This window comes from Hemicordylus capensis, chromosome 1, assembly GCF_027244095.1.
Source record: "Hemicordylus capensis ecotype Gifberg chromosome 1, rHemCap1.1.pri, whole genome shotgun sequence".
Classification (NCBI taxonomy): Eukaryota; Metazoa; Chordata; class Lepidosauria; order Squamata; family Cordylidae; genus Hemicordylus; species Hemicordylus capensis.
In genome coordinates this window covers 442,551,947-442,579,409 of record NC_069657.1, presented here as the reverse complement: position 1 = coordinate 442,579,409, position 27,463 = coordinate 442,551,947, and the positions used below count along the sequence as shown (strand labels likewise).

At 43.8% G+C, this 27,463-nt stretch overlaps 1 protein-coding gene across 13 annotated transcripts in view; it reads right to left on the bottom strand.

Moving 5' to 3' along the window:
* The window catches only part of EML6 (EMAP like 6), a 268,042-nt gene that overhangs the window by 16,593 nt on the left and 223,986 nt on the right, over nt 1-27,463 (bottom strand). For 6 of the 13 annotated variants that reach the window (XR_008306181.1, XM_053245913.1, XM_053245928.1 and 3 more), the window contains 8 exons: nt 13,396-13,474; nt 12,504-12,633; nt 10,326-10,424; nt 7,587-7,607; nt 7,017-7,190; nt 5,707-5,915; nt 4,654-4,811; nt 1,826-1,940 (listed from right to left, as the gene is read on the bottom strand). Coding sequence is in view for 11 of the 13 variants with exons in the window: in XM_053245913.1 (XP_053101888.1) it covers nt 1,826-1,940; nt 4,654-4,811; nt 5,707-5,915; nt 7,017-7,190; nt 7,587-7,607; nt 10,326-10,424; nt 12,504-12,633; nt 13,396-13,474 (985 nt within the window). In the remaining 2 variants the exon portion in view is untranslated. Of the gene's footprint in view, nt 1-1,825; nt 1,941-3,570; nt 3,678-4,653; nt 4,812-5,706; nt 5,916-7,016; nt 7,191-7,586; nt 7,608-9,504; nt 9,638-10,325; nt 10,425-12,503; nt 12,634-13,395; nt 13,475-17,675; nt 21,924-27,463 lie in introns of those variants that run through there. The other 7 variants (XR_008306182.1, XM_053245917.1, XM_053245947.1 and 4 more) reach the window with 7 other exon arrangements.

The following is a 27,463-nucleotide window of genomic DNA, read 5'->3' as shown; positions in this document are numbered from 1 at the left end:
TCCGGCACTGTGTTATTTTCCAAAGTTTCTGGGGCGGCAGCGTTCCTCCCTGCCGCCCCTGCCCCCATCGTTAGCCCGCAAGAGCCGATGTAAAAAGCACGCATGCGTCTGTTCCAGCGCGCGAGCGCACCCGCCTCCGCACACGCTCTGCATACGTCACATGTCGACTTAAAAGGATAGTTCTATCAATGGCTACTATTCTTGATGGCTATAGGCTGCCTCTAGGCTCAGAGGCAAGATGCCTCTGAATACCATTTGCAGGGTAGCAGCAGGAGCAGGTGAGAGAACATGCCTTAATCTCTTGCCTGTGGGCTTCCTAGAGGCGTCTAGTGGGCCACTTCATAAAACAGGATGCTGGACTAGATAGGCCTTGAGCCTGACCCAGCAGGACTGTTCTTATGTTCTGCTCAGAAGCTCCTTGACCCCTCATTCTAAATGCAATCCTGCCCTACTGAGCTAATATTTTGCCTTAGGATCTGGATGGCAGATCTCTGGAGCCTAGTAAAAACAAAGCAGATCTTGCAGTTCTGAAGTCTGTTCACCCCTGTCCTGCATGAGAGAAAGGAGGGGAGTAGCCAGCCAGAGCTTAGTGCACTGACAAAGATTACATGCAGAAGGTCCCAGATTCAATCCCTGGCATCTCCTTTAAAAAGGATCAGGTAGCAGCTGTTGAGAAAGACCCAGTCAGAGTAGACAATACCGTGAAAGAGGGATCATTGGCTTGACTCTGCAAAAGGCAGCTTCATATACAAAATTTCGGACCAACAAACAGAAGTACTTTTTCACACAATGCATAATCAACTTGTGGAATTCTCTGCCACAAGATGTGATGACAGCCAACAACCTGGATGGCTTTAAGAGGGGTTTGGATAACTTCATGGAGGAGAGGTCTATCAATAGCCACTAGTCGGAGGGCTACAGGCCACCTCCAGCCTCAAAGGCAAGATGCCTCTGAGCAGGGGCGTAGCAAGGTTGTAGTGGGCTCAGAGACAAGATTTTAAAATGCCCTCTCCCCCCACTGAAGCTCAGCTCATGAAGTAAAGAAATCTTAAATGAGGCTGAATAGTGGTGACAAAAAAAGCATAGTAAACTAACTAACTAACTAACTAACTAACTAACTAACTAACTCTCTCTCTCTCTCTCCTATGTGCCACAATAGAACATCATCCTAAATTATTTTTAAAAGGTTTTGTAAATTGTGGACAATCCAAGTCATTTAATGGTACTAGAGAAAGACATGCTGTTCTGGTAGCTCCAGGTCTTAACACTCACATCAATTCTGGAGGATGAATACAACTGAAGGAAGCCCGGGCAGGTGCGCGGCTGGGGGGAGTCAGTCATGTGACCTGCCTCGGGGGGGGGGGGCAAGGCAGTGGGCCCCCAGACAACTGCCTCCCCTTGCCCTATTATAGTTATGCCCCTGCCTCTGAGTACCAGTTGCAGGGGAGTAACAGCAGGAGAGAGGGCATGCCCTCAACTCCTGCCTGTGGACTTCCCGGTGACATCTGGTGGGCCACTGTGTGAAACAGGATGCTGGACTAGATGGGCCATGGGCCTGATCCAGCAAGGCTGTTCTTATGTTCTAAATCACATCCATGTACTCAGAAGATTACTCTGGAGATATGCTTAGCAGCCTGGCACTGACCAAAGCCACAAGTAGCTCCTACAATGGTAGTTATCTAGACTCATCCTGTGTACAGATGGACCCTCCCTTGAATGACAACCACCTGTTCATTCTCTCCTGTTTTCTCTAACATTCAACAATAACAGAGGAAGGCTTTTGCAAAACGAGCATCAGGCAGTGCATTCTTTGAATCTCACATACTTTCCCTCGGCATACTGAGCGCACGCACTCCACGGTCTGCCCCGTCTCAAGCTGAAATGCTCTGCAGCGCTTCATCTCCTGGTCCCACAGCTTCACGGCTCCACCTTCTTTCGTTCTGAAAAAGGGTCCAGGGAGTCAGAAAGAAAAAAACATTCTTGCCCAATTCCCCATCGTTGGGAAATAATAATAAAATGTGGCTGGGGATGATGGGATTTGTAGTTCAGCAACATCCAGAGGGCCAAGGCTGACTACTCCTGGAGTAGGTGGTTCTTATATTTTAACAGGTGGAGGACATTTATGTGGTGTTGACTTTGGATTATCAGGCTGTACATGAACAGATCTCTATAGTTCTAAATACTGCAGGGAAGCAATCCCTGCACTATTCAATTTTTTAAAATGATGCCATCAGAAGAGAAGGAATTTCAACTATGATTACAGTGGCTGACATGCAGACTAGGGATGTACAGAACATTTCGACGGTGAAATGTTTCGACTTGAAATGGGCCATTTTGAGTGTTTCGAGCTTGAAACAACGCCCTTTAAATAAAGGGCCCCTTTTGAGCTTGGAGCAGAACAATCACGTTTCAATTGAAATGTGCTGATGTTCCGAGCACCATTTTGGAGGTCTGTTTTTCCATTGCTGATTGGTTTCCTGGCACTGACTTCTGAGTCTTGCAATCTCCTTGCTTCTTGGTTGGCTTGTTATCATACAAATCAAGTGTTGTCATGGGCAACTGTCCCCCATTGGCTGGAGGGAGGGAGGAGAAGGGAAAACAAAAGGAGGAAATTTCAATATTATTCAAAGGGACTGGAAGGCAGAGAGAGCCCTTATGTCTCTCCTGAAGAGGATACATCGGGAGAGGAGGAAGGTAGGTTTGATTTTGTTGTTTTCTTTTCTCAGCACTGAGTCAGGGGAGTAGCTATAATTGAGCGGATGGGTTCAAATAAGGAATGTAGGTTTGATTTTGTTGTTTTCTTTTCTCAGCTCTGAGTTGGGGCTATAATTGAGTGGATGGGTTCAAAGAACCCAGGACCCCCAGCTCCACCCCTCCCTATTTTCTTCATCTCCCTCACTCTGAGGGGCCAACAAGGAGAGGAACGAACATGGGCCCCCTCTCCCCCAGCTATGCCCCTGGACTGAGTGTAATATGTTGTGCTATTGCTGCTGCTATAACAATCTGGTTTTGATGGATCTCAGATTGACAAAGGCAGAACTTGGGTGCCTGTCTTCCTTGAGTGGCAGTTTGTTCCATAGGACCCTACGGGGGTTTGGGGGAAAGGTTTAAAATTTGCTAAAAATTGCCCATGCCCATTTCTTTTGTGGGTTGGGTGGTAGGTAGTAGCCATCATGCCCTCCACCCAACCCACTTTTGTGTCCTTAGGCACTACCCATGGGGAACAATGGGGTGTTTTGAGTTCCCCATTGTTCCCTATGGCTGAAACACTCAAAACGTTTTGAGTTTGTTCCGCTGAAACAGCTGGCTCAACTACTGTTTCGACAGAAAGTTTCAGCCGTTTTGTTTTGAGCTTGAAACAGAACGTAAAATCCATTTTGTGCACATCCCTAATCCAGACTAAATTGCTCAAAAGTACTACCCAGGAATAATTTAGTCTGAATGTCAGCCAGTGTTCACAGTCTAAAGTTACTAAGCACTAGTGAAGACATATGTCTCAACTGCAATTAAGGGTACAATTCTAAATACAGTTACTAGAGAGTAAAGGACATTTGATTCAGTGGGACTTACTTCTGAGTAAATATGCTTAGGATTGTGCTATAAAAAGCCAGTCTCGGGAACATTTGCTCTCTCTTCATATCTATCCTGCACGAACAAATTCCTTCCTTTCTCTGAAACTGTAGTAAAGGTGAAGATCAGCCCCTACCTTAATTGCAGGGAACACTAGCTAGGGCTTCCATTTAACCAGGATCCAAACCCACCATAATCTACAGTTTCAGATTCGGATTACATGGGAACTCTATTAACATTGACTGCAGTTAAATTAGGTGCTGGTATGTTTTTCTTAATCACAGCTGAAGAAGGCAAAGGGAATTTGGGCCTAAGAGAGGAAGGGTTGGAAAGAAAGAGTTCATGCTCCCACCATTAAGAGGGAACCAGTGTTACATCTGCCCCAGCTGTTGACTGTTTGATTTGTTGCCACAAATGGGATTTTGTGTCCCATTTGTATCCCTCCATTGTTGTTGCCTTCCTCTCTTTCTCGAAATTGCATGTGCCACTCTATATTCAGCTGACTTAGATTATGGCGAATGGGCCTATAGCTATGTTTTTGCCTTATTCCGGGGTTTTTTCAGGACTTTTAAAAAAGGAGCTGGATGGTCCTTAATTTCCAGGAATCCATTTCCAGCCTTTGGAATGTGACACCCATCAGAATTTGGAGGAGGGGCAGGGAGACATCTAGAAGAGTTTAGCAGTTTGAATTTGGGGAAAGAAACAAAGATAGGAGATAGCTAAAACGGGTGCAGCACTGTGGGGTTGGAACAGTTGCTCTTTGAGAACCTGATGTGGGATTAGTGGTTGTGCTATTTGATTTAGAGTGTTTGCTCCCAAAATGCTCTGCCTGTACATATGTAAATAAATAGATATGACAAAGAAACCATGAGCCTCCAGTGCTTGCTTGCTCTCTTATCAAAGGAAATGAAGCCTTGTAAGTGCTCTTCCTAGACTTCTCAGGGACGTAGAGAGTGCAGACCAGTATTTTTCTCCATCTAGCCTGTCAAAAACTCCTACTCGTTTTACACTGATTTGTGTTTCTCTCTGAAGCAGCCTGGTTTTGAAGGCAACTGCGGACAGAAGTAAGTTAAAGTCTCTTACGGTCTCTCTTTCCCTCCAGTAACAATGAGTCCATCTCGAAGAGTTGTGTACATTGTAAAGACAGGGCCGGTGTGAGCTTTTGCTACAAGTCTAATTAGAAAGTGATCCTTCCAGACATAGACGTCTCCGTTGATGGCACCCGTGAAAGTGAGATTATTCTGAAAGATACAGCAACGATCTGCCTTGTAAATACACAGCTCTATTACTTCTTGACATAATTAAATTTGCCCCTTGCATCAGCACCCAGATTGTAAATCAAAGGAAGTCAGCTTCTGTATTCTAAGGGAATCCCCACCTCTCTCCAGACAGCAGACCAGTATTGTTTTTGGAACAAACTGACACTCTGACAATCAGCTAGGCTCTATTGTAAAGCTGATGCAAAGTAAGACCCTCTTTCTTATAGTGTTAGGTATGGCATTGTAGATAAATGAGCAAATATCCTTACGAACACCGGCCAGTTATGCCTCTTGTTAGGCAGCTTCCTGACCGATAGCCCAAGAGGCCCAGTCAGTATTCCTTAATGCCCTGTAGAAGTTTCATTATGGGAGTTCATTACTGGGGCATATACAGAGGACTCTTCCAGATGGCAATATGGCAGTACAATCTGGGATCTGCAGGACTTTTGCAGAAATTTCAAACATGATCATAATCACCATACAGATGTTCCTGCAAGATTCCACGCTCCTCCCAGTGCAATTTTACCCTCTCTACATGAACAAGGACCTCACATGATTTCCCCAGGGACACCTGCTGGCTAGCTCTTGAAATCCAAGAAGAACACGTCCCCTTCCCCAGTCACCACAGAAGTAGTGAGCGGGTTCTCCTTAGATTGCAAGAGCTAGCCAGCAGATGGCGCTGTAAAACTTGTATGAGGTCCCTGCTCAGCATGTGTACAGGGAGTAAGGTGGAGCTGGGAAGGAATGTAGAAGGTTTCAGGAGTCGAAGGCCACTGTGGCTGGGGATGATGGGAGCTGTAGTCCAACAACACGTGAGGACCCAAGTTTGAGAAACCCTGCCATAACTTGAGGAAGAAAAAGAAAAAAAAGAACTCACAGCTCCAAAGGCCACAGAAAGCATGGTCTGCATTTTGGCATCTTCTAACGAACCAATGGTTCCCTTTTTATAGAGCAAAGCGCTTCCAGCCAAAGTCCAAAATTTCATGTGCTTTACTCCAACAGACACAAACTGAGTGTCTGAGTCTGGGCGGAACTCGACAACAAAGATCCTCTCCAGATGGCCTCCTCTGCTAGCAATTTTAGCTCCTGTGGAAATTGGAGAGGTTAATTAAGTTTTTCATCAACACAAGTTTGATAAAAAGTACCACAAACACCTGCAAATTCTGTGCTACTTCTGGGGTGGAGTCACATTTTTGAATGCTTCCTTACTTTAAAAACTCCCTGCAAACAGAAATTCAGCAGAGCAGGTAAAGGGCTAGCTAGAACCTTTTGCCCCTGATATTCCAGTTTTCTATATGCAGCAAGGGGGAAAGCTGAAAAACGGCACCACTACCCCTGCCACACACACCTGTACTCTCAGTTACTACAGTCTATTCTACCACCTCAGCTTTCCAGCATTTCATTCTGCATGCCCAGATGCAGCCATAGTGGGGATAAATAAGAGGTCATATGTTGCTTCATCTCTTAGCTTCTGTTTATTGTATTTTATTTATTTTTAATGAGGACAAATATACACTTGAAACAGCAACAAGGAGAAGAGCTGCTGGGCTGTATGTGATTTGGAGAAGAGAAATAACAGATGAGAAAAGAGTTCAGCGCACCACCCCTCTGCTGCTTCTCCACTTGCAATTGTCACCGCTCAAAGCAGTTTTTCAAGCTAAAAAAGGTCCTTTGGGCAACAGTTGCACCATGCAATATGTGGTGTGGTCATAAGTAGGGCTGGCTTTAGACCAAATGATGCACTGGGTGAGGAGCATCTTTGGTGCCCCCCTTTGTCTATTTCTGTTTTTAATGCCTTATTTTTAATGCATCTGTAGCCCACTTCACAATTTTGATGCACAATTTAAATGTATTATTTATCCCTATCATATAAGATAAATTTGCACATGTACTTCTTGATTTATTCATGCTATATCCAAGCAAATAAACACACACACACACACACACACACACACACACACACACACACACACACACAGAGAGCTTATAGAAGCCATTGGTTTCAGCTCTTGAATGAAGAGTTGAGGTGATAGCCCATGACTGGTGCTTCTGAATCCACCCACCCCCTGCCCAATATCCCAGGTAATTTGCCTTAGTAACCTGCACTTAAATCTGGGCCATTGGTGCTAAATGCCAATGTTTTTTCTTTCTTTCCCCAATTGATAAGAATGAGGATTGTAAACCCACCTTCCTGCCACCGCCACACTGTTATAGTGTGTTCAGGATCAACTCCTACTGATACCAGAAGCTTGCCAGTAGCACTGAAATTAACATAGTTAACTCCTTTGGAATGGAAGCAGCGCAGCATAGACAGAGTCTGCTTAGTCATAGCATCCCATATGTGGATAGAAGGTGTTGTGCCTGAATTGGGAGTGGGGGAGGAAAGGGGATTAAAGAGGAATTATTCAAAGCTGGGAATCTTCAGTGACAGGTAAAGCTTATAAAGAATAAGTCAGGTCAACAGACACATTAAAAAATAAATAAATCTTGACCCCCTCCCCAAGATAAAGAACTATACAGAACTGTAATACCAGCCCATGGAACAAACATGGTGGTTCAGGGATATCGTACTCAATGGAACAAGACAAATACTAAACTGATAATGAAACTTTTATGGAGGGATTCACACACTCACAAAAAGAAATTAAGCTGTCGATGTTCAGCTTGTATCTGGAATCGACACAGATACAACAGAGGAGCATGAAAGGTTCTGACGTGACTTGGCTGACTAGGACTGACTGGAGAGATCGGCCTTACCTGGAAGTTCGGTCATATCACCTGCATGGTGTGGGCAATGGCAAATGAGAAAGCACCAAGGGAAAACAATAGCTGAAATAAGTCAATGTTTCTAATGCTGAAGTGCTCAACATCAGCACCAGAAGGAAGCACCAAATTAAAAAGAAAACAAAATTCAACATGAAGTATGGATTAAATCAATAAATAAAAACAAAACAAAAGTCAGGCAGGCCTGTCCTTTGGGCGGAGTGACCAGGGTAACCGCCTCCAGCCTCATGCTGCCCCAGGCCCATGGCCAGGCCCAACCACTCCTCACTCTCCCTTTTCTGCCACTCCCCGTCCCCTTCTATGTTCAGTATCTAACTGGCACAGCGCTAAGGAGGTCCATCACCTCCCTCCTCGAGAGGGAAACGAGAGAGTGGTGAGAGAACTTCCCAGAGCTGCAAGAGCTGGATACTAAATGAGGGGTGCGTGTGCACCCTGATTAGGCATCAGGGCGCACACACACTTCTCATTTAGTATCCAGCTCCCATGATGCTGGGAAGTTTGCTTGATTCTCTTGTCACTCAAACAAAGAGGGAGGCAAACCTCCCAGTGCCATGAGAGCAGGATTCTAAATGAGAGGTGCGTGCCTCTCATTTAGTATCAAGCTCCCATGGTGCTAGGCTCTCTCATCACTTGAACAAGGAGAGAGACAAACTTCCTAGTATCGTGCAAGCTGGATACTGGATGAGAGGGGTGCGTGAACCCTAATTAGGCATCAAGGTGCACACATACCTATCATTTACTATCCAGTTCCTTAGCACTGCACGAGCTACATACTGGTGGGGCAAGGAGCAGCAGTGAAGGAGGAGTGTGGATGAAAGGGAGTGCCACTCGCCCCCACCTCATCTCAGGAATCTGTGTTCCCTCCTCCCAGGACCTCCCTTCTTGGGAGTAAATTCCACCTTCCTGTTTTAACGGAATGGAAACATCAACATTGAACTTAACTTCAGTTATACAACCAGGGTTCTCATTTAACCAGAATCAATCATCATCAACATCATCATCTTTATTTGTTAGCCACCCCATAACAAATCCAATTCTGTACACAACTCTAAAATTGTGTTTCCAGTTCCGGATTAAACGTCTGAAATGGTAAGATGCTACAACACATTTTTCAAGCACTGCTCTGCCACCCATGATGACTAGGAACTTTTCATTTGGCCACTGATAGGGGTGTGAACGGAACCATTTTGGCTAGTTTGGTTCGAATCCGAACCGGATTCGAACCGGCCCAGCCCAGCTCCGGCTGAACTGGGTCTGGTCCGGTCTGCCCATCAAACAGGGCCAAACCAATTTGGGGGATATACTTGTAAAGGGGAATCCAGCGAATATTCCCCTTTACAAGTCCAGAGGTGGGGGGACTGTAAGGGACGGCTCTGCAGAGGCGGTGAGAGAGGGGGAAAAGCTGCTTACATGGCCTGCTTAGGTAAAGGTGTGGCTTTGTAAAGGTGTGGGTAGTGAGCTTGGGGCTGCGCCGGGAGAGTGAACGGCGGTGCTGGCAGCTGTAGCGGGCCAGGTAAGCAGCTTTCCCCCTCTCTCACCTCCCTGGCGGTCTCTTACTGTGCAGAACCGGTTTGCCTGACCTGAGCCTGGTTCAGTTCAATCATGGACTAAACCTTCTAACTGGCCCCATTTCAAGGCGAACTGGTTCTGCATGAACTGTTCATACACATCCCGAGCCACCAACTAACCCAAATACCAGCCCATTTATACATGTCTTCCTTGCACATTAAAAAAAAAAAAAGTCTAGTTCTACAAATGCTTAAGTATTTGCAAGGAGTCACAGCTTAGAGGAAGAACACATGCTTTGCATGTAGAAGTCACCAGAGTTAATGCCCAGCATTGCAAATTAAGAGGCAAACTACACATTATGTTAAATATGAAGGGGCTGTACCTCAGGGGCAGAGCACATGCTTTGCATGAAGAAGGTCCCAGGTTCGAATCCCTGGCATCACCAGGTATGGTTGTGAAAGACTCCTGCCTGAATACCTGGAGTGCCTCTGCCAGTAAGTGTAGACAATACGGAGCTAGATGAACCAAAGGTCTGAATCGGTATAAGGCAGTTTCCTAAGGAATCTGGCCCTGGCGTGCTTGGAGTTTTCTTTGCATATAGCAGCTATGGGAGGATGATCTAGATTGGGATCACCGTGAGATGCAGGGACTTTACGCCCACTATAGCGCTAATCCAGTTCAGGATCAGAACCACGTTTGTGGGGGATGGGGAGAAGGCCCCCTCCCCCATGCCTGCCATTTACAAAAAACCCCATCAAAACCCTCAGCGCACCAGGGCCAAAAAGCATGTTTAACATGAGGTGTCATTTGGCCCTAATAAAAAGGATCTTAGCAGGTAACAGAAATGACAGAGGTATTTGCACTGAGACTCTGTCTGAACAAATGCTGCCTGCCACAGTTGACAAAACTGGTTAGACCAGGGTTTCTTAACCTTGGGCCCCCAGATGTTGTTGGACTACAACTCCCAGAATCCCCAGCCACAAAGGCCATGTCTGGGGATTCTGGGAGTTGTAGTCCAACAACATCTGGGGGCCCAAGGTTAAGGAACCCTGGGTTAGACAGTTACCTTACGTTGAGTTCAGAGTAGAAATGTCAACTGAAGAGCAGAAAAAGGACAATTTAGGGGCAGTAACACTGCCCAGTTTCAAATTCCTACATATCAACACAGAACAACCGTTTAAAATTCCTTTACTACGAACCTACCAATCTGGCTGGTTGCCACAATGTTTTTATACTTTGGGTGCTGGTTCACAGTCAGGCAGAGGATGTCATCTGTATGTTCCAGGTAGAAAGTCTGGCTTCCTATACGATTGAAATAAATTTTTATTTTGTAACAGTATCTAAAGAGAGACTTCAATGGCAATATGTTTTCGAGATAGCTCTGCTGCAGAAAATGAACTCATAGAAAGGGAAACCTGGACCAGTGACAGTGGAAATTTGCTGTAAAAACAATTCTAGATGAAAGTGCCCTGTGCCACCTGAAAATATGTTCCTGAGGGATGTGCAGCCCTCAGGAACATATTTTTGGGTGGTGCTGGGTCTTTTCGGGGAAAGGGAGATTGGCAAAAATGCCACCCCATCCCACGAACCATGTAAATGCCAGTGCTCTGGTAGTCAGGAAGCCTTCTGCATCATAGGCACTTCTTTCTGCAGCACACATGTAACCTTAGTCAGGATGTTGGATAATAAATTTTTTATTATTTCTTGTTTACACAGTCAGACAGGTGTTATTGACTGGTTTGTTTTATCCAGACATCGAGTCCTTCCCAAGGACCTGGGATGGCTGAAATTTATTGTCAATTGTTATAGATATCATCGCAGTATATAGGCTGTTCCCAGTAAAGCTGCTTTTTGTAATTGGCTGATGGTGATTTCTGTGGCCCCTATGGTGTTGAGGTGCTCTTCAAGGTCTTTTGGAACTGCACCCAGGGCACCAATTGCCACTGGGATTATTTTGGTCTTTTTCTGCCACAGCCTTTCAATTTCAATTTGTAGATCTTTGTATTTTGTGATATTTTCTATTTCTTTTTCTTCTGTTCTGCTATCCCCTGGTATTGCTATGTCGATTATTTTAACTTGTTTTTCATTCTTCTCGACTACAGTTATATCTGGTGTATTGTGTGGCAGATGTTTGCCTGTTTGTAGTCGGTAATAATAATAATAATAATAATAATAATAATAATAATAATATCATCTTCATTTTCTACAACTTTTTCAAAGATTGGTGGGACCATAAAATTGAAAAAGTTGTAGAAAATGAAGATGTAAAAATATTATGGGACTTCCAACTACAAACAGACAAACATCTGCCACACAATACACCAGATATAACTGTAGTCGAGAAGAATGAAAAACAAGTTAAAATAATCGACATAGCAATACCAGGGGATAGCAGAATAGAAGAAAAAGAAATAGAAAAAATCACCAAATACAAAGATCTACAAATTGAAATTGAAAGGCTGTGGCAGAAAAAGACCCAAATAATCCCAGTGGTAATTGGCACCCTAGGTGCAATTCCAAAACAACTTGAAGAGCACCTCAACACCACAGGGGCCACAGAAATCACCATCAGCCAATTACAAAAAGCAGCTTTACTGGGAACAGCCTATATTTTGTGACAATATCTATAATAACCAACAGTATTGATGATAAAATTCAGCCATCCCAGGTCCTTGGGAAGGACTCGATGTCTGGATAAAACAAACCAGTCAATAACACCTGCCTGACTGTGTAAACAAGAAATAATAATATAATTAATAAGTCTTTATTGCTTCCTGTTGGTTACAGCTGGGTGATTTGAGTGTAATTGCCCCTGAAAGCAACACACTTTTATTTGAAGTTGCCAGGGCCCTTTCCTGAATGGCATTTACTTGTGAGTAGATATTATAGGAGCATCCTTAGTCATAAGAAAGGGCATTCCCAATAAGTATAACACTATATTAAATACTGTGTGGAAGCTACATTTTAATTCTTCTTCCAGGAAGTTTTTCATACGGGCCTTTGAAAGCCCTTTACCTTGCATCTTGCATAGGGTGCAATGGAGGGGGTCCATTCACATATTGGCCAGATTTATCCCAAAGTCCTTGCGAGTTATCAGGGAGCAGCTCACACAAAATTTGGGTTTTTCACAGCGCTTTAGAGTGTAGCCTGATTTATATCCGGGTTAAAACAATTTACTATTTGCGTCAGTTTTTTGGGACAACTTTGAGTTTGCAGTAAAGCCTGTTGGGTGTAAAAGTCTTAGGTGACTGCAGAAAAGAAACTCCTCAGCAATGCTAAGGGACTCTAGTGCAGAAATAGCCCTTATCTGTTATCTGCAGGATTGAAGATATAGAAGGGTGGGAAACAGTAGTGAGGTGTTTATTAGCTCCTCTGAATTACCTGTGGAAAGATTCTGAATGATACATGCTGCAGCAGTGTGGAAAATAATATCAGCACCATCGTTGAGGTAATGCAGGTTGTTGCGACAATCAAATCCACGGTATCCAAAAACATGATCTAAAGCCAACTCCTAGAAGGAAGAATGCACAAGACAAAGGGTCACATACAACTTTTAGGGAATGCATTTTTACAGAGCGGACAAAGGAGTATTTCTGTATTTTAATTTATCCATGATTGAATGAGGAGACAAACGCACATGGGCTATCTCCAATGTTAGGTCAGCTGATCAGAGGAAGATATATTCAGCATTTACACATATTTGTCACTGGGCTGGGGTGTACCATGGTTAGAGTTTCAGATTAGGGCTGGAGAGACCCAGGTTCAAATCCATGTTTGACTATAAAGCTCACTGGTGATCCTTGGTTAGTCACTGTCTCGCCACCAACCTACCTTAGAGAATTGTTGTGAGGATAAAAGGGCTGGGCGGGAAGAACCATGCATGCCACCCTGAGCTCCTGGCAAGAAGGGTGGGGTATAAATGTACACAATAAATACAGACATATTACAATAGGCTTAACTGGTACTGAACATGCATATTATGGACAGGCACTGAAGTTACCATTTGGAACAGCTGGCAATGGCCACAGCAACTGCTTATATGGTCAGCCTATACCATACAAAAGGAAGATGTGAGTGTCTTTTAACTGCATGTGTAAATTACCCATTTTGCATGACTTATGGGCAAGATAATTCAAAATGCATTGAAAAAGTGTATGTTGGAGGGATGGGTGGGAAGATGGACTTTTGGCATGTTCATAATTACAGTTACACATCAGGTCTTCAAGCTGAAGGAACCAGATTAGAACGAATATTAAAATGTCTTAAACCTGACCTCAACCAGTTTCCTTTTTTTGTTGACATTATTCTTTTGCAGTTTTTCCGGTTGAGGAGCAGCTCTGCTAACTGGCGGCCTGTAAGAAGCACAGCAAAACACACACATATTAGCGTGCCTGGATTGGAAGGGAAAGGATGAATTGCTTCCTAGGTGCAGACTGTAGAATGGTGTGATGAAGCTAACTAGCTAGAGCCTGGAGACATGTGCGTATGTGCCTGTCAGGGGCGTATCTAGGGTAGGGCAGGCAGGGCATGTGCCCTGGGCGCCACTTGAAGGGGGCGCAAATTCTTAAAATTAATTTTTTTAAAAAAAATGGCCACCAAAACCAAAATGGCCACTGCACATGCTCAAATGGCCACTGTGAGGCCCTAGGACATGTCAGGCCTCGCAGAGGCCATTTGAGCATGCATGGTGGCCATTTTGTTTTCAGTGGCCATTAAAAAAAAACCAATTATTTTTAAAAATGGCCACTGCACATGCTCAAATGGTCTCTGCGAGGCCCTAGAGGCCAACAGTGGGAGGGGTAACCTTTGCTGACACCCCCCCCACACAGCCTATAGGAAGCGACCCAAAGGGGCTACAGGTTAAAAATAATTGATTTAATATAATATGTCACTGTACACATATTCAGTTTGGCACTATGTACAGAGAATCAGGGCTTGTGAATACTGAGCTGAAGCTTATGAGCTAGGATTGTATTCATTTGCTCTTACTTTGCTTCTTATGATAAGTGAGTTAAATGTGGTGCCTTAAAAATATGTTTATTAATGGTGAGTTTGTTTTGGAATCAGTGTGAGATCCTTAGTATTAAGGCCCACTGGGAGTTTCTTGCTCTCTTTCTCTCATTTTAACTGTCTTTCTGAAATACTGGAATATATTCCAAGCAGTAACACAGTTTACTCTGCATATCCTTTAATTATTTTCAGAGTATCTGGGAAAAGTCAAATTCTCCATTTATTTTTAAAACTTATGTAATAGTGATGCTAGTAGCTGCATAGTAGATAATTAGACAGGCACTTCTGTTTAGTTTTCCAAGTACACCTCCACATAGTATTTGGGTATTTCATGAGCCCCAGCATACTGAAATTTGTAGTTTTCCAGCATTTTTTGGTCTGGCTACGTCCACTGCTAAATAGTTTTTGAAATTTTAAAAGATTAATGAGCTTGACTTATATTTTTCAGCTGATATTATAGTAAAGTTATCTGAAAGATGGGTGTCAGATGTTTGGACAGGGGGCGCAATTTCAGTGCTTGCCCTAGGCGTTATTTTCCCTAGATACGCCTCTGGTGCCCGTCTGTCTCTTCCTCCTCTTGCCAAGATTCTGTATGGCAGAAATGGTGGGAGAATTGTGAGTTGTCTATATTGTTTTAAAAACTGGTTTCAAAGTCACATCAGTGAATTTTAACCTGCATAACTCCATGGAAGAGTAGGCTGGCATGCAAAGAGCTCTTTGTGCATGTATGACCATAGGGAGCTTTATTAATGGATCATACAATTGATCCGTCTAGCTCAGTAGTGTCTACTTTGACTAGCAGCAGTTTTCCAAGGTTCAGACAAGGGTTTTCCCAGCTTTTCCTGGAGATGCCAGGGAGTGAAACTGCGCACTTTCTGTTTGCAAAGCAGATGCTCCTTCACTGAGCCATGGTATCATCCCCTGACTCCCAACAAAACTCATTCTGGTGTATTTTGTATAGATCTAGTCCTAAATATGAAAACAAAGCCCACCAAAAGGCTGTAATTTCACACATTACCTCCTTGTGAAATGAAAAAGCTAGGAGTAGCATTTCATTATTTCCAATAACTGAATTATGCCTATTGAGTCAGTGGTATTTATTTTAAAGGGGTCACATTCTGTATGCCACAGTGACACAAGTGGCTTGAGAGTCCTCTTAGCACATTATTGTGTTTTCTGCAGATTAATCCCTAAGCACAGGTAGCATGCTGAGAGTAAGGCCTCAGTTTCCGATGTCATTTATTGAACATTTATTTAGAGCTATCGCTGTGTGCTTTCCTTCCTTTGCTTTCTTTTGTAAGGATCAACTACACAGGCTCAGAATTCTTTGTATCAACTATGGCAACAATAAATGTCTGCAAAGCAAACAACTGTAATTACAGACACAAAAAACCCAAATATAATACACAGCTAGAAGCACAGTCCTTATTAGAAGCTTCGCTCAATACTGGTCTGGTAAACCTTAATTCTTAATGGAATAGAAGGCTACATGGTGTAAGATGTGAAAGGATTATTGCGCAAATCAAGGTATTGAAAATTTAATCCATAAAATCCTCTGTGCATGGGTCTTTGTTGATTTAAATTTTACGGGACTCAAGATCAAACACAATGCTCTTGCCAAAGATAGACTAAAAGGCAAGCACTCTTTCTTTACCTGCTGTGAAATAATTTAAGACCAGCTTTTAAGAACATAATCATAAGAACTGCCCTGGAGTATCGGACCCAAAGCCCAGCATTCCAGTTTCCAGCACTGAAAAGCTTTTTGTTTGGTTTATCTTTTAGGCTAGCTTATATTACAGTTTGATTCCTGAGAGTCTTTTGCTTCCTTGGCTTTTAAACAAGTCTTTATTTTGCACCACCCTGAACCGCACTTTAGGAAGGGCGGTATATAAATCAAATCAAATCAAATCAATGAAATTTATTTCGAGGTTTTCTGTATTAGGCTTTTCAGTACATGCAGGAACCCCTAGAAATAGGCCTGATCTTTAGAAATGGTTGACACATGGGATGTGCCTCCATGGTTCCTACAAGTGAACATCCTTGGGCTTCTGCTTCTCATGGAAAGAGTATATGCACTGCAAGGTCATGTAGAAATAGATCAGAGGTTTTCAACCTTGGGTCCCCAGATGTTGTAGGACCACAACTCTCATGTGGAGGCCAATGTGGCTGGGGATGATGGGAGTTGTAGCTCAACACCATCTGGCAACACAAGGCATAGATTACATGTGGCTGCCATGACTGCTATGAATGTGAGAAGCCTTGCCATGATCACAGGAATCACAGCAAAGTTGTGCAACTGGGATCACAGTGACATAACATCACACGTTTGAACCAGGCCTTTGTAAATAACATTAACAGCAACTACTAAACAACTTGGAAGAAATAACATCTTTATGTTTCAAAAAACTGAACAAAAACCTTTCAGCAGTTATGTTGCTTGTTACCAGCAGTGATCACAGGAAAACCTCAGTATTCGTGGGGGTTCTGTTGCTGACATTGCCACGGATAAGGAAACAGTGAATACCAGGTCAATGCAGTCAATGCAATCACAGGCGTTTGGCTCCTGGAGGCTGGGAAACCGCAGTCGAAATGGGCCAAAATGGGGTGGGGAAAACAAAATAAAGTGCCATGCCATGGTCTGCGGGCCTCCAACACTCCAGAAATGCCCCTCAAAAGAGCCAACCCTCCCCCCACATCAAATCGTTTAAAAAAAATTTTATTTGCAAAACAAGCTACAAAATTGCTCTGATGCCCCAAATGGAGGCCGTAACTTATCTCCGTGGTCATTTCCGGCTGCCTCTGATCCGTGGAGATGCAGATTTAACCGTTTTCGTGCTGGTTTAACCTCACATATGCCGAGGTTGGGTACCAATTACCTGACTGTGGATACGTGAAACAGCGAGTGCTGGACCCGCGATTAACGAGGTCCTCCTGTACTACAACAGTAATAGTGATGGGAGCAAAAGAAAAAAGAAAAAGAACAGCCAGTGGCTAAAGTGTTAGACCAGGACTAGTTGACCCAAGAAGCTCACTGTGTGACCATGGGCCAGTCACACTTTCTCAGCCTAAGCAACTCACAGCGGGGTTGTCAGAATCAAAGGGAGGTGGGGACCCGCATGCACTGGCCTGAGCTCCTTGGAGGAAGGATGGTATAAACATGTAATAAGTCATAATTCATTCTTTACAGACAGCAAATGAAGCATCTCATAAGAAATGCTTCATAGGTTACGAATATCAAGCATATTGTAAAATAAATGAGAACAGTAAATACATGGAACAGTTCAGCAAATCCACTAGGATGACAACAGCACAGGGACCACAAAAGGAGCAGTGATCTCGGAGGCACGGGTTAGTTTTAAGAATACAATTCATCACAAAGATGTCAGCAAATACACATCGTGTAATGTTATTAGTTATGAAAAGGTATAGCCAAGAGAGCAGGAAAACAGCAAACTAAATCAAATAAATATGTTCACTTTAAGCATTCATAAAACACTTCAACACTGAAAGAGTTACCTTGATCCCCTTGTAAGCAGCAAATAAAGCCAAGTGAGAAACTTAGTACAGTTCATAAAAAGAGAATCTGGCCATTAAAGTCATTCATGCACAAGCCTCCCTGGAAATGACCAGTCATTCCTGTGTGGCACACACTCCCATGCTATTCAGGCATGCCAGCAAGAACTAAAACAGAAATTAAAAGAGTGCACCAGTCCGCAAATTCAGAAAACTCATACCCTGACATCTTGAGATAAAGTCTGCGCTAAAGATCCTATAGGACAGGGAGAAAAAAAGACAGTGAGCTGCACCAGTGATTCCCATGTACACCACACAGCTCTGCAAAATGCCCTTTCAGTGTGCTGCACAGGAAATGAAAAGTTCAAAGTACAGCAACAGCTTCACTCCGCACATTACACAAAGGCAAACCCAGGTTTGCCACTGAATGTACACTCAACAGGAAACCTCAGCCCATCACAGCTCCATGAAGAATATATCTCTGTCTGTGGGACAAGTGTTCGCAATTCACACTCAGCAATGTTAGGTGTACACTTAAAATATCTGAGTGCACACCTAAATGTGTCATGTGGGAAGAAGCCCTAAACTTTGTAAGCAGAACCATTCATTGTGTTATCCTGGTGCAAAGAAAGGGGATACTTCTGGGAAGAAAATGCTTCTGTGTTTTGTTGCATAAAATTATCTGGCTAAGAACTCAAGAAGAGTTGCCGGATCAGAGCATGAGCAAGGCTTGAAGGCGATAGCCCTCTCCCACTGCTGCTCTCCAGCCACTAATATCCAGTGGCACTGCATCTGAACACAGATATTCCACATAGCCACCAACAGACCTATCCTTCATGGATTTCTCTAATTCCCTTTCGAAGTCATCTAAGCTACTGGCTACCATTGCATCATGTGACAGTGAATTCCATAGATCGATTATGCACTGTGTGAAGAAGTACTTTATTTTGCCTATTCAGAATCTATTGCTCATCAATTTCATCAGATGACTCCAAGTTCTGGCATTATGAGAAGGAGAAAAACCTCTTTCTTCACATCAGGCAAAGTTTTATAAATATAATCATGTCCTCTCCTTAGTTCTACTTTAGAGGCAGGGGCTGCAAGTCAGGAAACGTTTCTGCACACCTGCCAGTGTGTTATTTCCACCATCCAGTCGCTCGCCCTACTGTGATAAACACATTTGCAAATCAGAGGAGATGGTAGAAAGCTGTCCCCACCAAATTCCTGTGCAATGCAAACAGTTTTGCAAGACTATAATTCAATAGCTTGTCTAATTATAATTCAGCCCTACTCCTCCTCTGGATCAACTTCATATTTTCATTTAGTTCAACTTGTAAGGGACAACAAACGTGTAATGCACTACAAAAACCAAGTAGTTCTTCGCTATGCCTAAGACATGATTCACAGATGTTGCCAAAGGTGTGAAGATTCCCATCACATATGGATTCTCTAACTTTGAAACATGGGGAATGCAAACTATTAAAACATTAATGACGTGATCAATAAAGTCACTTTCTCAGCATTCTGTTACGTCCCAGGACCAAGAAAGTCCAGGGCAGGCCTGTGCGGACACTGGCAGCCTTGAATCTCAGATTCTCCCATTGAGTTCTTTGGGGCAAAACACATGGTCTGACATCAAGACATGGTTTCATGACATGAAACGTGTTTGCCATTCTAGGCACTGGGATCAGGAGGTGGCTTAAGTCCCCAGCCCTGGTGGTAGGTCTGAGTAAATATTTTCTACCATACAGTGAATGGTCACCATTCACTTCTACAGAGGGAAAGGGAAGTGCTGAACTTGTAGTGAAGGCAAATCCCGCCTGCTGCCCTTGACACAATGCCACCATCAACAGAACAGGCATGGCTCTCCATTGGGAAAGAGCAAGGCCTGTCCTGGCCCTTCTAAAGGCAGCTGCAGGGTTGTGTGGCAAGAACAATACATTTCCTTTACTTTTCCCCACATCAAAGCCTCACATCACTCTAATGGCTTGCAAAGGACCTAGGAAGCGGCTGCAATGATGAACCAAGTCAGGACTGTTACTGAGCTACCAAGAGGCTACCTTTTCTTCTGAGAAAACTATTTATACAGCCCTAGGCAGAAGAGAGTGACGAGCAGTTGGATTTAGTATCACTGCTCTCTCCAGGTCTCCCTGCTAAAGGTGAGCAACTTCTCTTGATCTCAAGCTGAAGCCCACAGAGCAGTATGAGGGAAGACCAGCCATAGACAGTCAGGATAGCAGATCATGTTGAAGTCACAGGACCCTGGACAGCTCCAAGCTGGCAACATGTTCCAATAAGGCCAGAACTCAAATTAAATGAGAACTTCAATCCCTCAAAGGTTAGACAGGGGTTCCCAACCTCAGGCCTCCAGATGTTGCTGGACTAAAACTTCCATCATCCACAGCCATAATGGCCAAAGGGGATGATGGGAGTTGTACTCCCAAAAATATCTGGGGACCCAAGGTTTGGGAACTCTTAGGTTAGGATATCATCCCAGGCTTTACCTCCTTCCAGAAGAGTGGAGAGCTTTGAAGGGATGGTCTTCTGGCTTGCAGCCTACCTCTCCATTGCCTGTCAATTTCCTCCTGCTGAGTTGCCTATGGTGGTAAGTGGGGAGTGTGGGGCCTCTAGTATGGAGGAAGACTGTACCTTGGGGAGTCCCAGTTTAGGGTTATCTAGTTGACAAGCTCCAGGCCCATATTAGGGCCTGGGCCCAGCACTTCCGTGACCTGTGGCGCTGGTCTGGTTGCTCCTTCCCCTCTGTGTCACAGTCCTGGGCATTGCTCAGTATTGTGCTCATGACAGTGAGGGATTTCCCACAGCATCAATATGAGGCAGACAAGGTTGGGAAGTGAATGCACATAATTGAGGGTGCTCATTCTACTGCCCCTCTACTTGAGAACTGATTGGGATGAAGAGAGTCTTCTGATGATCTTCAGCCCCAATCACTCTTGAAACTCCAAGAGCAGCATCAGGTGTGCAGCCCTCTGCAGTGCTTGTAGTTTTTATGGATCAGGGCAACCACCTATAGTAAGTAATCACAGGATATCAAACTAAAATCTCCAGATCTGAACTTGGAATTTTTGTAAAGCCTTTCAACCAACAATTTAGGAAGTATTCAATGTTTTACTTGCACTAGTCATTCTCTTCTTTCTGTTTTAGTGCAGTTTGGAAATGAACTGATTTTTTACATTTCTTCTCTTAATAATGTCTACTAAAGTTTATGGGGAAAACAAGGCAGGATTCATGAAGGAATCAAAGGTGAAGACAGACGTAACACTTTAACTTTGGTGGAAGAAATTTGAACATAACTTCATCGCCTTTAAAACACACACATACATTTTACTGTTCTAGAGCAGGTCTATGAGAAGAAGAAATGGTTCTGCAAGTTTCCAGGGTGTCAGGGAATGTAGCAATGTGTGGCGAGCAACTACTGGCTAGTGTCTGTCTCACCAAAATACCTTCCCCTACAATCATCAGAGGAATTTTGCTATTGTTTCTAAAGTGTTCATAGATTTTCCTTTTTGTTGGTTAAGTGAAGTATGGACATATTCATCAATAAATGTACACATGCTGCTTTAAAAGAAAATTCAACCACTAGCATGAAGGGACGGGCAAAACGGAGAGCTCATCCAGTCATCAACATGCAAGACACATATGTGTGCAAGACAAACTGTACAGCCAGGTTCACACTATGGGTGAAGGACCCTCTGCAACTGCTGTTAAGAATGCTACATCTGTCTTCAGCCCAAGAGGACACAGTTCACTATGACATGGTCATATTGGAGAAGAAATGCAAGATATAATTTGAAAAGATATACACACATATATATTTTATATTTCTCTATACACAGCACATATATGCACAAATACTCCGTATAGTCATATATACATATACATGTATATATACACACACTTATGCCTTCTACAGCTTTGTTAGCACTTTAAAACATTCACAGAGGAAATGTAGAAGTGATGCCACATCACAAATCATGTAACACTCCTAGTTAGTCTGATGGCAACTAATTTATGACCAAAACCAGTTAAGCTGGAAAAAATAAAATGCTAAGGATGAGAAATCTGTATTATTGCTAAGATAATATATATATCCTTAATAATCTGAGCTGTACATTCACAGAAATGATTTTTTTTTGGTTCCCTGTAAATGTGGCTTATACTTACTTGACAATTCCCTGCCTCCAAAGGAAAGCAAGTTAAAACATAATAGAAGTATTAACGGTTTCTTTCCAACAATGTAGCAAGAAAGTGTACGTCTTCCTGGAAAGGCAGGAATGGATTTCAAAGAAAAGTATCGGCACTCTCAAATATTTTATAAATGGAGTTTAATGTGTTGCAGGTGATAATCAATAGCTGCAGATTCTCTTTGAGATTTTTATTAAAACATGCCCCCACTCCCCAGGGTCTGGGCTCAATTCTTTAATCTATCAAGTTCCAGGCTCACTGTACATAAAGAGCAGATCAAGCCCTTCTCAGATTATGCCATGTTGAACTGTGGAGGAGAAACACGTTTGAACGCTCCAGCGTGTACACACACACACACGCAAGGCTAAAACCCTCCTCTGTGACACTAAGATTTCTATGTGCAAGGAGTATTCACCGGCAGTCTAAAGCAGCAAAGTCTGGGAACAGCTTTGCCACATGATCTACTCTTTGTGTAGGTTTCTGTGTGGTTGAGGAGCTCTTTGCCACTTATTATCACCTTCACTTAATCTGGGTTTGTAGCCTTTTCTGGTATACAGAGACAGGAAGGTGGAGCATCTCCTAGCAGCCCAGCTGATTCAACCATATTGGTATCACCTCCGTCTTCTATGCTGCTGGGGGATCAATGCAGGTTGAAGCCTGTTGTAGTATTAACTGCAGGAGAGCCCATATGCCCATTCAACCCCTAAAAATATTACTTTCGCAGATGTGCCTTTCAAGGCGATAAAGCAAATTCTACAGAAGACAACAAGGACTTCTACATCTTGGAATTTGGAATTTGTGGATGCCTGTAACTCTGAACAGCAGCGGCTAAGGGCAGCTGTAATTCGTGGTGATAAAAGTGGCCCCTGGTACACAAGAGAATCCACTGTCTCGATGTAAAAGACTGGCTTGCAAAACTATTTCACAGAGGAAGAGAAGGGAAGGGAAGGGAAGGGAAGGGAAGGGAAGAGAAGGGAAGAGAAAGAATACGAACTCTATGCAAACAATCACTCTGCAATGAAAGGACTCTGTGGAGGGAAGATTAGAACACCCAGGGTATTCATTGTATGAAAGGCTACACACAATCACTCAAATATGTGTGAAATCCCTATGTGTGATTAATGCCTCAAAACAAACTATCAGCCCAGAGGCTATCAGTTGTGTGTAGGGAATGTAGAAGCATAGGTTCCTGTGCAAATGACAGAAGAGTCAGGGCAAGGCACAATCCAGATTCTCTTCTCCACATGCTCATTTCTACCCAGAGTGACCTTTGCAAATGGCTTGAGATGAAAGAAACGGGCTTTTAGGGCAAAACTGATGCTACACATCAAACAATGATGGACTTTGAGCTGATTCACAAGACCACATTGCCATTATGACCAGGAAAAAGTAGCTGTGAGGTCTCCACCATGGCCTTACTTTTGGGCATGGCCTTGCAAAACCTGCTAAAAGTGAACTGAGTGATGGAGGACACAAGTGTATCTAACCTACAATGTAATCTGGATTAAAAAAACCAAAGTATCCTATCATAGGTAATGTGGCCATGTGAATCTGCCGTCTGCAGAAAAAGAGATTTGAATAAGAGCTGCTAGGATGGATGCTGAAAAGGCACATGTTGGAACAAAATCTTCACATCAGGGATAGGGATGTGCAAATCGGCTTGAGGTAGAGCCGGTTCACCATCAAACTGGGCCAGCTCAAGTGCTCACCCTCAAGCTGGACCGGGTCTGGTTCAGCTCACCCTTGAGCCAACCCCACTACCACCACCGAGCCGGCTTGGAGCCAGTTCAGGGGTTTTATGTTTTTTAAAAAACATTTTTTAAACCAGACTCAGTGTGCGTGTCTGCCATCTCCTTCTCCCCTTGCTGGCCTTCTCCCTCTCTAAAAAGGGCCACTTTGGCCCATTTTCGGGCTGTTCCAGCTATTCCTCTGGTGGTGGCAGCCATTTCTGAGGCTGCCACACATGCCCAATGGGCCTCTGTGTGGCTAGGTCATGTCCCAGGCCATACAGAGGCCCATTGGTCATGCACAGCAGCCTCCAAAATAGCCACCACCACTGGAGGGCCGGAATGCCCCCTAAACAGGCTGAACCGGCCCTTTTTAGAGTGGGAGATGACAGAGACCCCGAATGGCAGCTGCCGCTGACCCATACCCGGTGGTGAGCCTGGTTATTTATTTATTTATTTATAATGTTAACCCATGAACTGGCTTGAATTCGAGCTGAGCTGGTTATATGTGTGTGTTTGTGTGTGTGGCGGGAGGTGGGGGGGAGACCAAATGTGCCCGGTTTGATTCAATTCTGCTCCAGACTCGGACCAAACCAGGCAAACCGGTTTTGTGCACACTCCTAATCAGGGATGACCTTAGCTATGCATAAAAATGATCATACCTACACTCACTGTTTGGAACTCCAGTGAAATTGTTGCTACTTAAATTAGTGCAATTACAAGGAGAAGGTTATAGATAAATCATCCATGATAGAGACAGAATTTAAGTAACATTTAAAAAGAGACAGACTTAAAGTTAAAGTCCTGAAAGTTTTCCCCAATGGGGCAAAATAGCAGCTTCAAGGTGTAGGATCCAAGGTATTGATGTAGGGGGCAAAAGGTTAACATGCCATAGTCTCAGCTGGATTAGGCCCCCCTACCCACCCACCATGGCTGCTTTCTGAAGAAGAAAAAATGGCAGGTGTGTTCCTTAGATTTTTATCCTGCCTCCCAGGATGAAACCCTCTCACATAAGATGGCTAACAAATTAAACCAAGAAAAGCATAGAAAAACATTATATAATAACTACAATAACAGAAAACTACATAAATCCGCATGATGTGTAATTTGGTCCTTGGTCTAACTGGGATGGTTAAGCAAAAGGCAGAGAACGGAACGTTCTTTCAGAACAACTGGTTGAGCTGGTTGTTCCGATGGAATGAGCCCTTCATTTGAAGGGTGTTCCGTTTCAGAATGGAACACTCGCCCATTTCAGGTGGGAACGTTATGAGCTCGCAACATTCTGCACATCCCTATTCTGTATCATAAGACACGGAAGTGTGTGCATGGACATGGGATTCCTGCTTTCCAAAACACTGATTAAATTTCCAAGAAACTTTCATAGTTTTTCCACTAACATTTTCTCTGCACATGACATTGCACACACATTGATTCCCTCTTAACAGGAAATTATATCTATACAGTGGAATGAATGAGTCCTGATTGTAGCCACTTCTGAATGATTTTAAATGCCAAAGCTACTTATGGCATTCACATGTTACTGTGATTCAGCTTACAAACAAGAACAAGCAGGAAAGCAGATTAATTCAAGCTATAATCGGAGCTGAAGAGGATTTTTCGTGAACCTTTATTTTTTAGCTACTAGTATTTTGTTATAGATCCTGGCCTGGCAGATCAGTGATGAATGGGCTTGCATATGCCAAGGTGTGTGTTTCCTTATTGAGCAGTGATGCTCATAATTCGAATCCTAGATATTTCAGGGACATTGTTACTCAACTCAGAGTGTGGCTATTGTTGAAACTGGACTGAATTATTTGCAATGCACACTAGTTTGACACATCTCTAAATTCACACTATGGACTAGTTTATGAGGCGGTTCCCACGGTCAGTGGGAACCCACATGACTGCCGGCTCCGTTACGAAAGATAGCATACAAAGTAGATTCATGTAAAGCCAGATGATTAGGTAATACATGTGAACCACAATCAGAAGGAGAATTCTTCTGAGGTTTATGCAAGCAGGATCAGGGGAGCATCTGCTCTTGAGACTTGCAGACATTGCACAGAACCAAGATTTAATCATGGTTCTATGTGACATCTGAACTGGCCCACTATTTTTTGTTGTTGTTGTGAAGCACAACGCACATGGTGGAGAAAGCACCCATTGTGTCTGCTTTTTAAAAATTCAGGTCTGCCTTCTAAAGCCTGAAGCACTCCAACATATTCTCAAGTGTTGAAGGAATGTAGGGCTGCTTTAGGAACTCTAGCTTTCATTTCCTGCCTGAATTTGTTGACATCTCAGTTGCTCTGCAAGGTGTATCTTTTGTCTGAGAGTTGGAATTTATAAACGGCAAAGGATTATCTTCCAGTCTGCTATACTGGGAGCACCTGATGAATTTAAAAGCAACTCAGATCAATAATATATGACTAGCCTGTGGCTGTTGCAGTACACCAGCTGAAAGAAATAAGATTCTCCTTTCTGTTTTAAGACAGGGGGAATCATGTCTTGTCATGACCCCCAGTGTACTGTGGTAAACACAGCGGGGTGGGGACATAAGAAATAGGAAACAGACCCCCAAGTGATGCCAGAACACAGAGCAGTATTCTGAGATAGGCTTGCGGCATGCTTTCACTGCCTTCTATTTATTGCCTGAACTGACAGCAAGGGAAGCTTCCACGGAACTGAAACTACCATGAAAGATGGTCTGGTGACAGCTCAAAGGAGGATCTGAGTAGGTAGTCTGGGAGAAGCCAGAAGCCCCACAGTCCCAAGTGCATTTAGACCTGAGCCAAGGGAACAACTCACATGCTTGATTATGTTAACTAGCAGAAGAAAACGATGGAATAGTTTCCCATTTTTGTCAAAGCGGCCTTCACTTGAAAAATAGTGCAAATCACTGGACAAGGTGTGATCCTCCGCTGAGTTCACACTGACAAGGGGGAAATCACAACATGTCTAGGAAAGAATCTTCCTGGCTGCAGCAGAAGATGGCCTTGCCTAGGTTTCAGGATGCTTCAGTCAGTCTCCACTGAGCCCTACCCACCAATCAATATGGCTTGACAGAAACTGACATGGGAACAGGGGGGACCAAGCCAGCGTTCTTTACTTTGAGGCCCCGGGGCCAGTGGCAGCCTCCATAATGCCTAAGTGTGGCCATTGGACTAACTGTTTACTGGGCCTCTGTGAAGCTGAAGCTGAATACTCTTGAACTTTTGTTCAAGTGGTGGTAGTAGTAGTACTCTGCAGAGTTCCCCAGCACCATGAGATGACTATTCTCACCATGCAGTTCTGTGCCCAGCACCCGGGTGGGGGCGGGGCTCCTTTAAGGGAAATGGAGCCCTCTTGAGCCCCTGAATCATCTTGGAAGGCATGGAAAGAGTGCTGGGAAGTGGAATTCTTCCCAGGGCTTTCCCCACAGAGCTCTTAAGAGAGGGCTCCATCTCTCTTAAGGACCCTCCCAGCACTGAGAAAAGCACAGTGCTGTGCAAAATTCAGCACAGTGGGAAATGGCTCCAACACTGAAACAGTTGTTTTGTTTCCCATTTTTGTCAAAGCAGCCTTCACTTGAAAAATAGTGCAAATCACTGGACTTAGGCAGTCTGCAGGGATGGCTCCCCAAGCTCCCTGCAGAGGAGAGTGACACTAGCTTTGTGTGTGTGTGTGTGAGTGTGAGTGTGAGTGAGAGAGAGAGAGAGAGAGAGAGAGGAATTATGCTTGAAGAATATAATGTAAAGCCTACAGCTGAAAACATCTGCTTTTCCTCCTTTTTCAGATTCTCCATATTTTGTTTTCGATAGTTAGCCCCTTGGGGCCATGGGCCTATCTGTCCCCCTCTTTGGACATCCCCACCCACTGAGTTGAGGGCAGGGTGGTGATCGAGGAACAGAC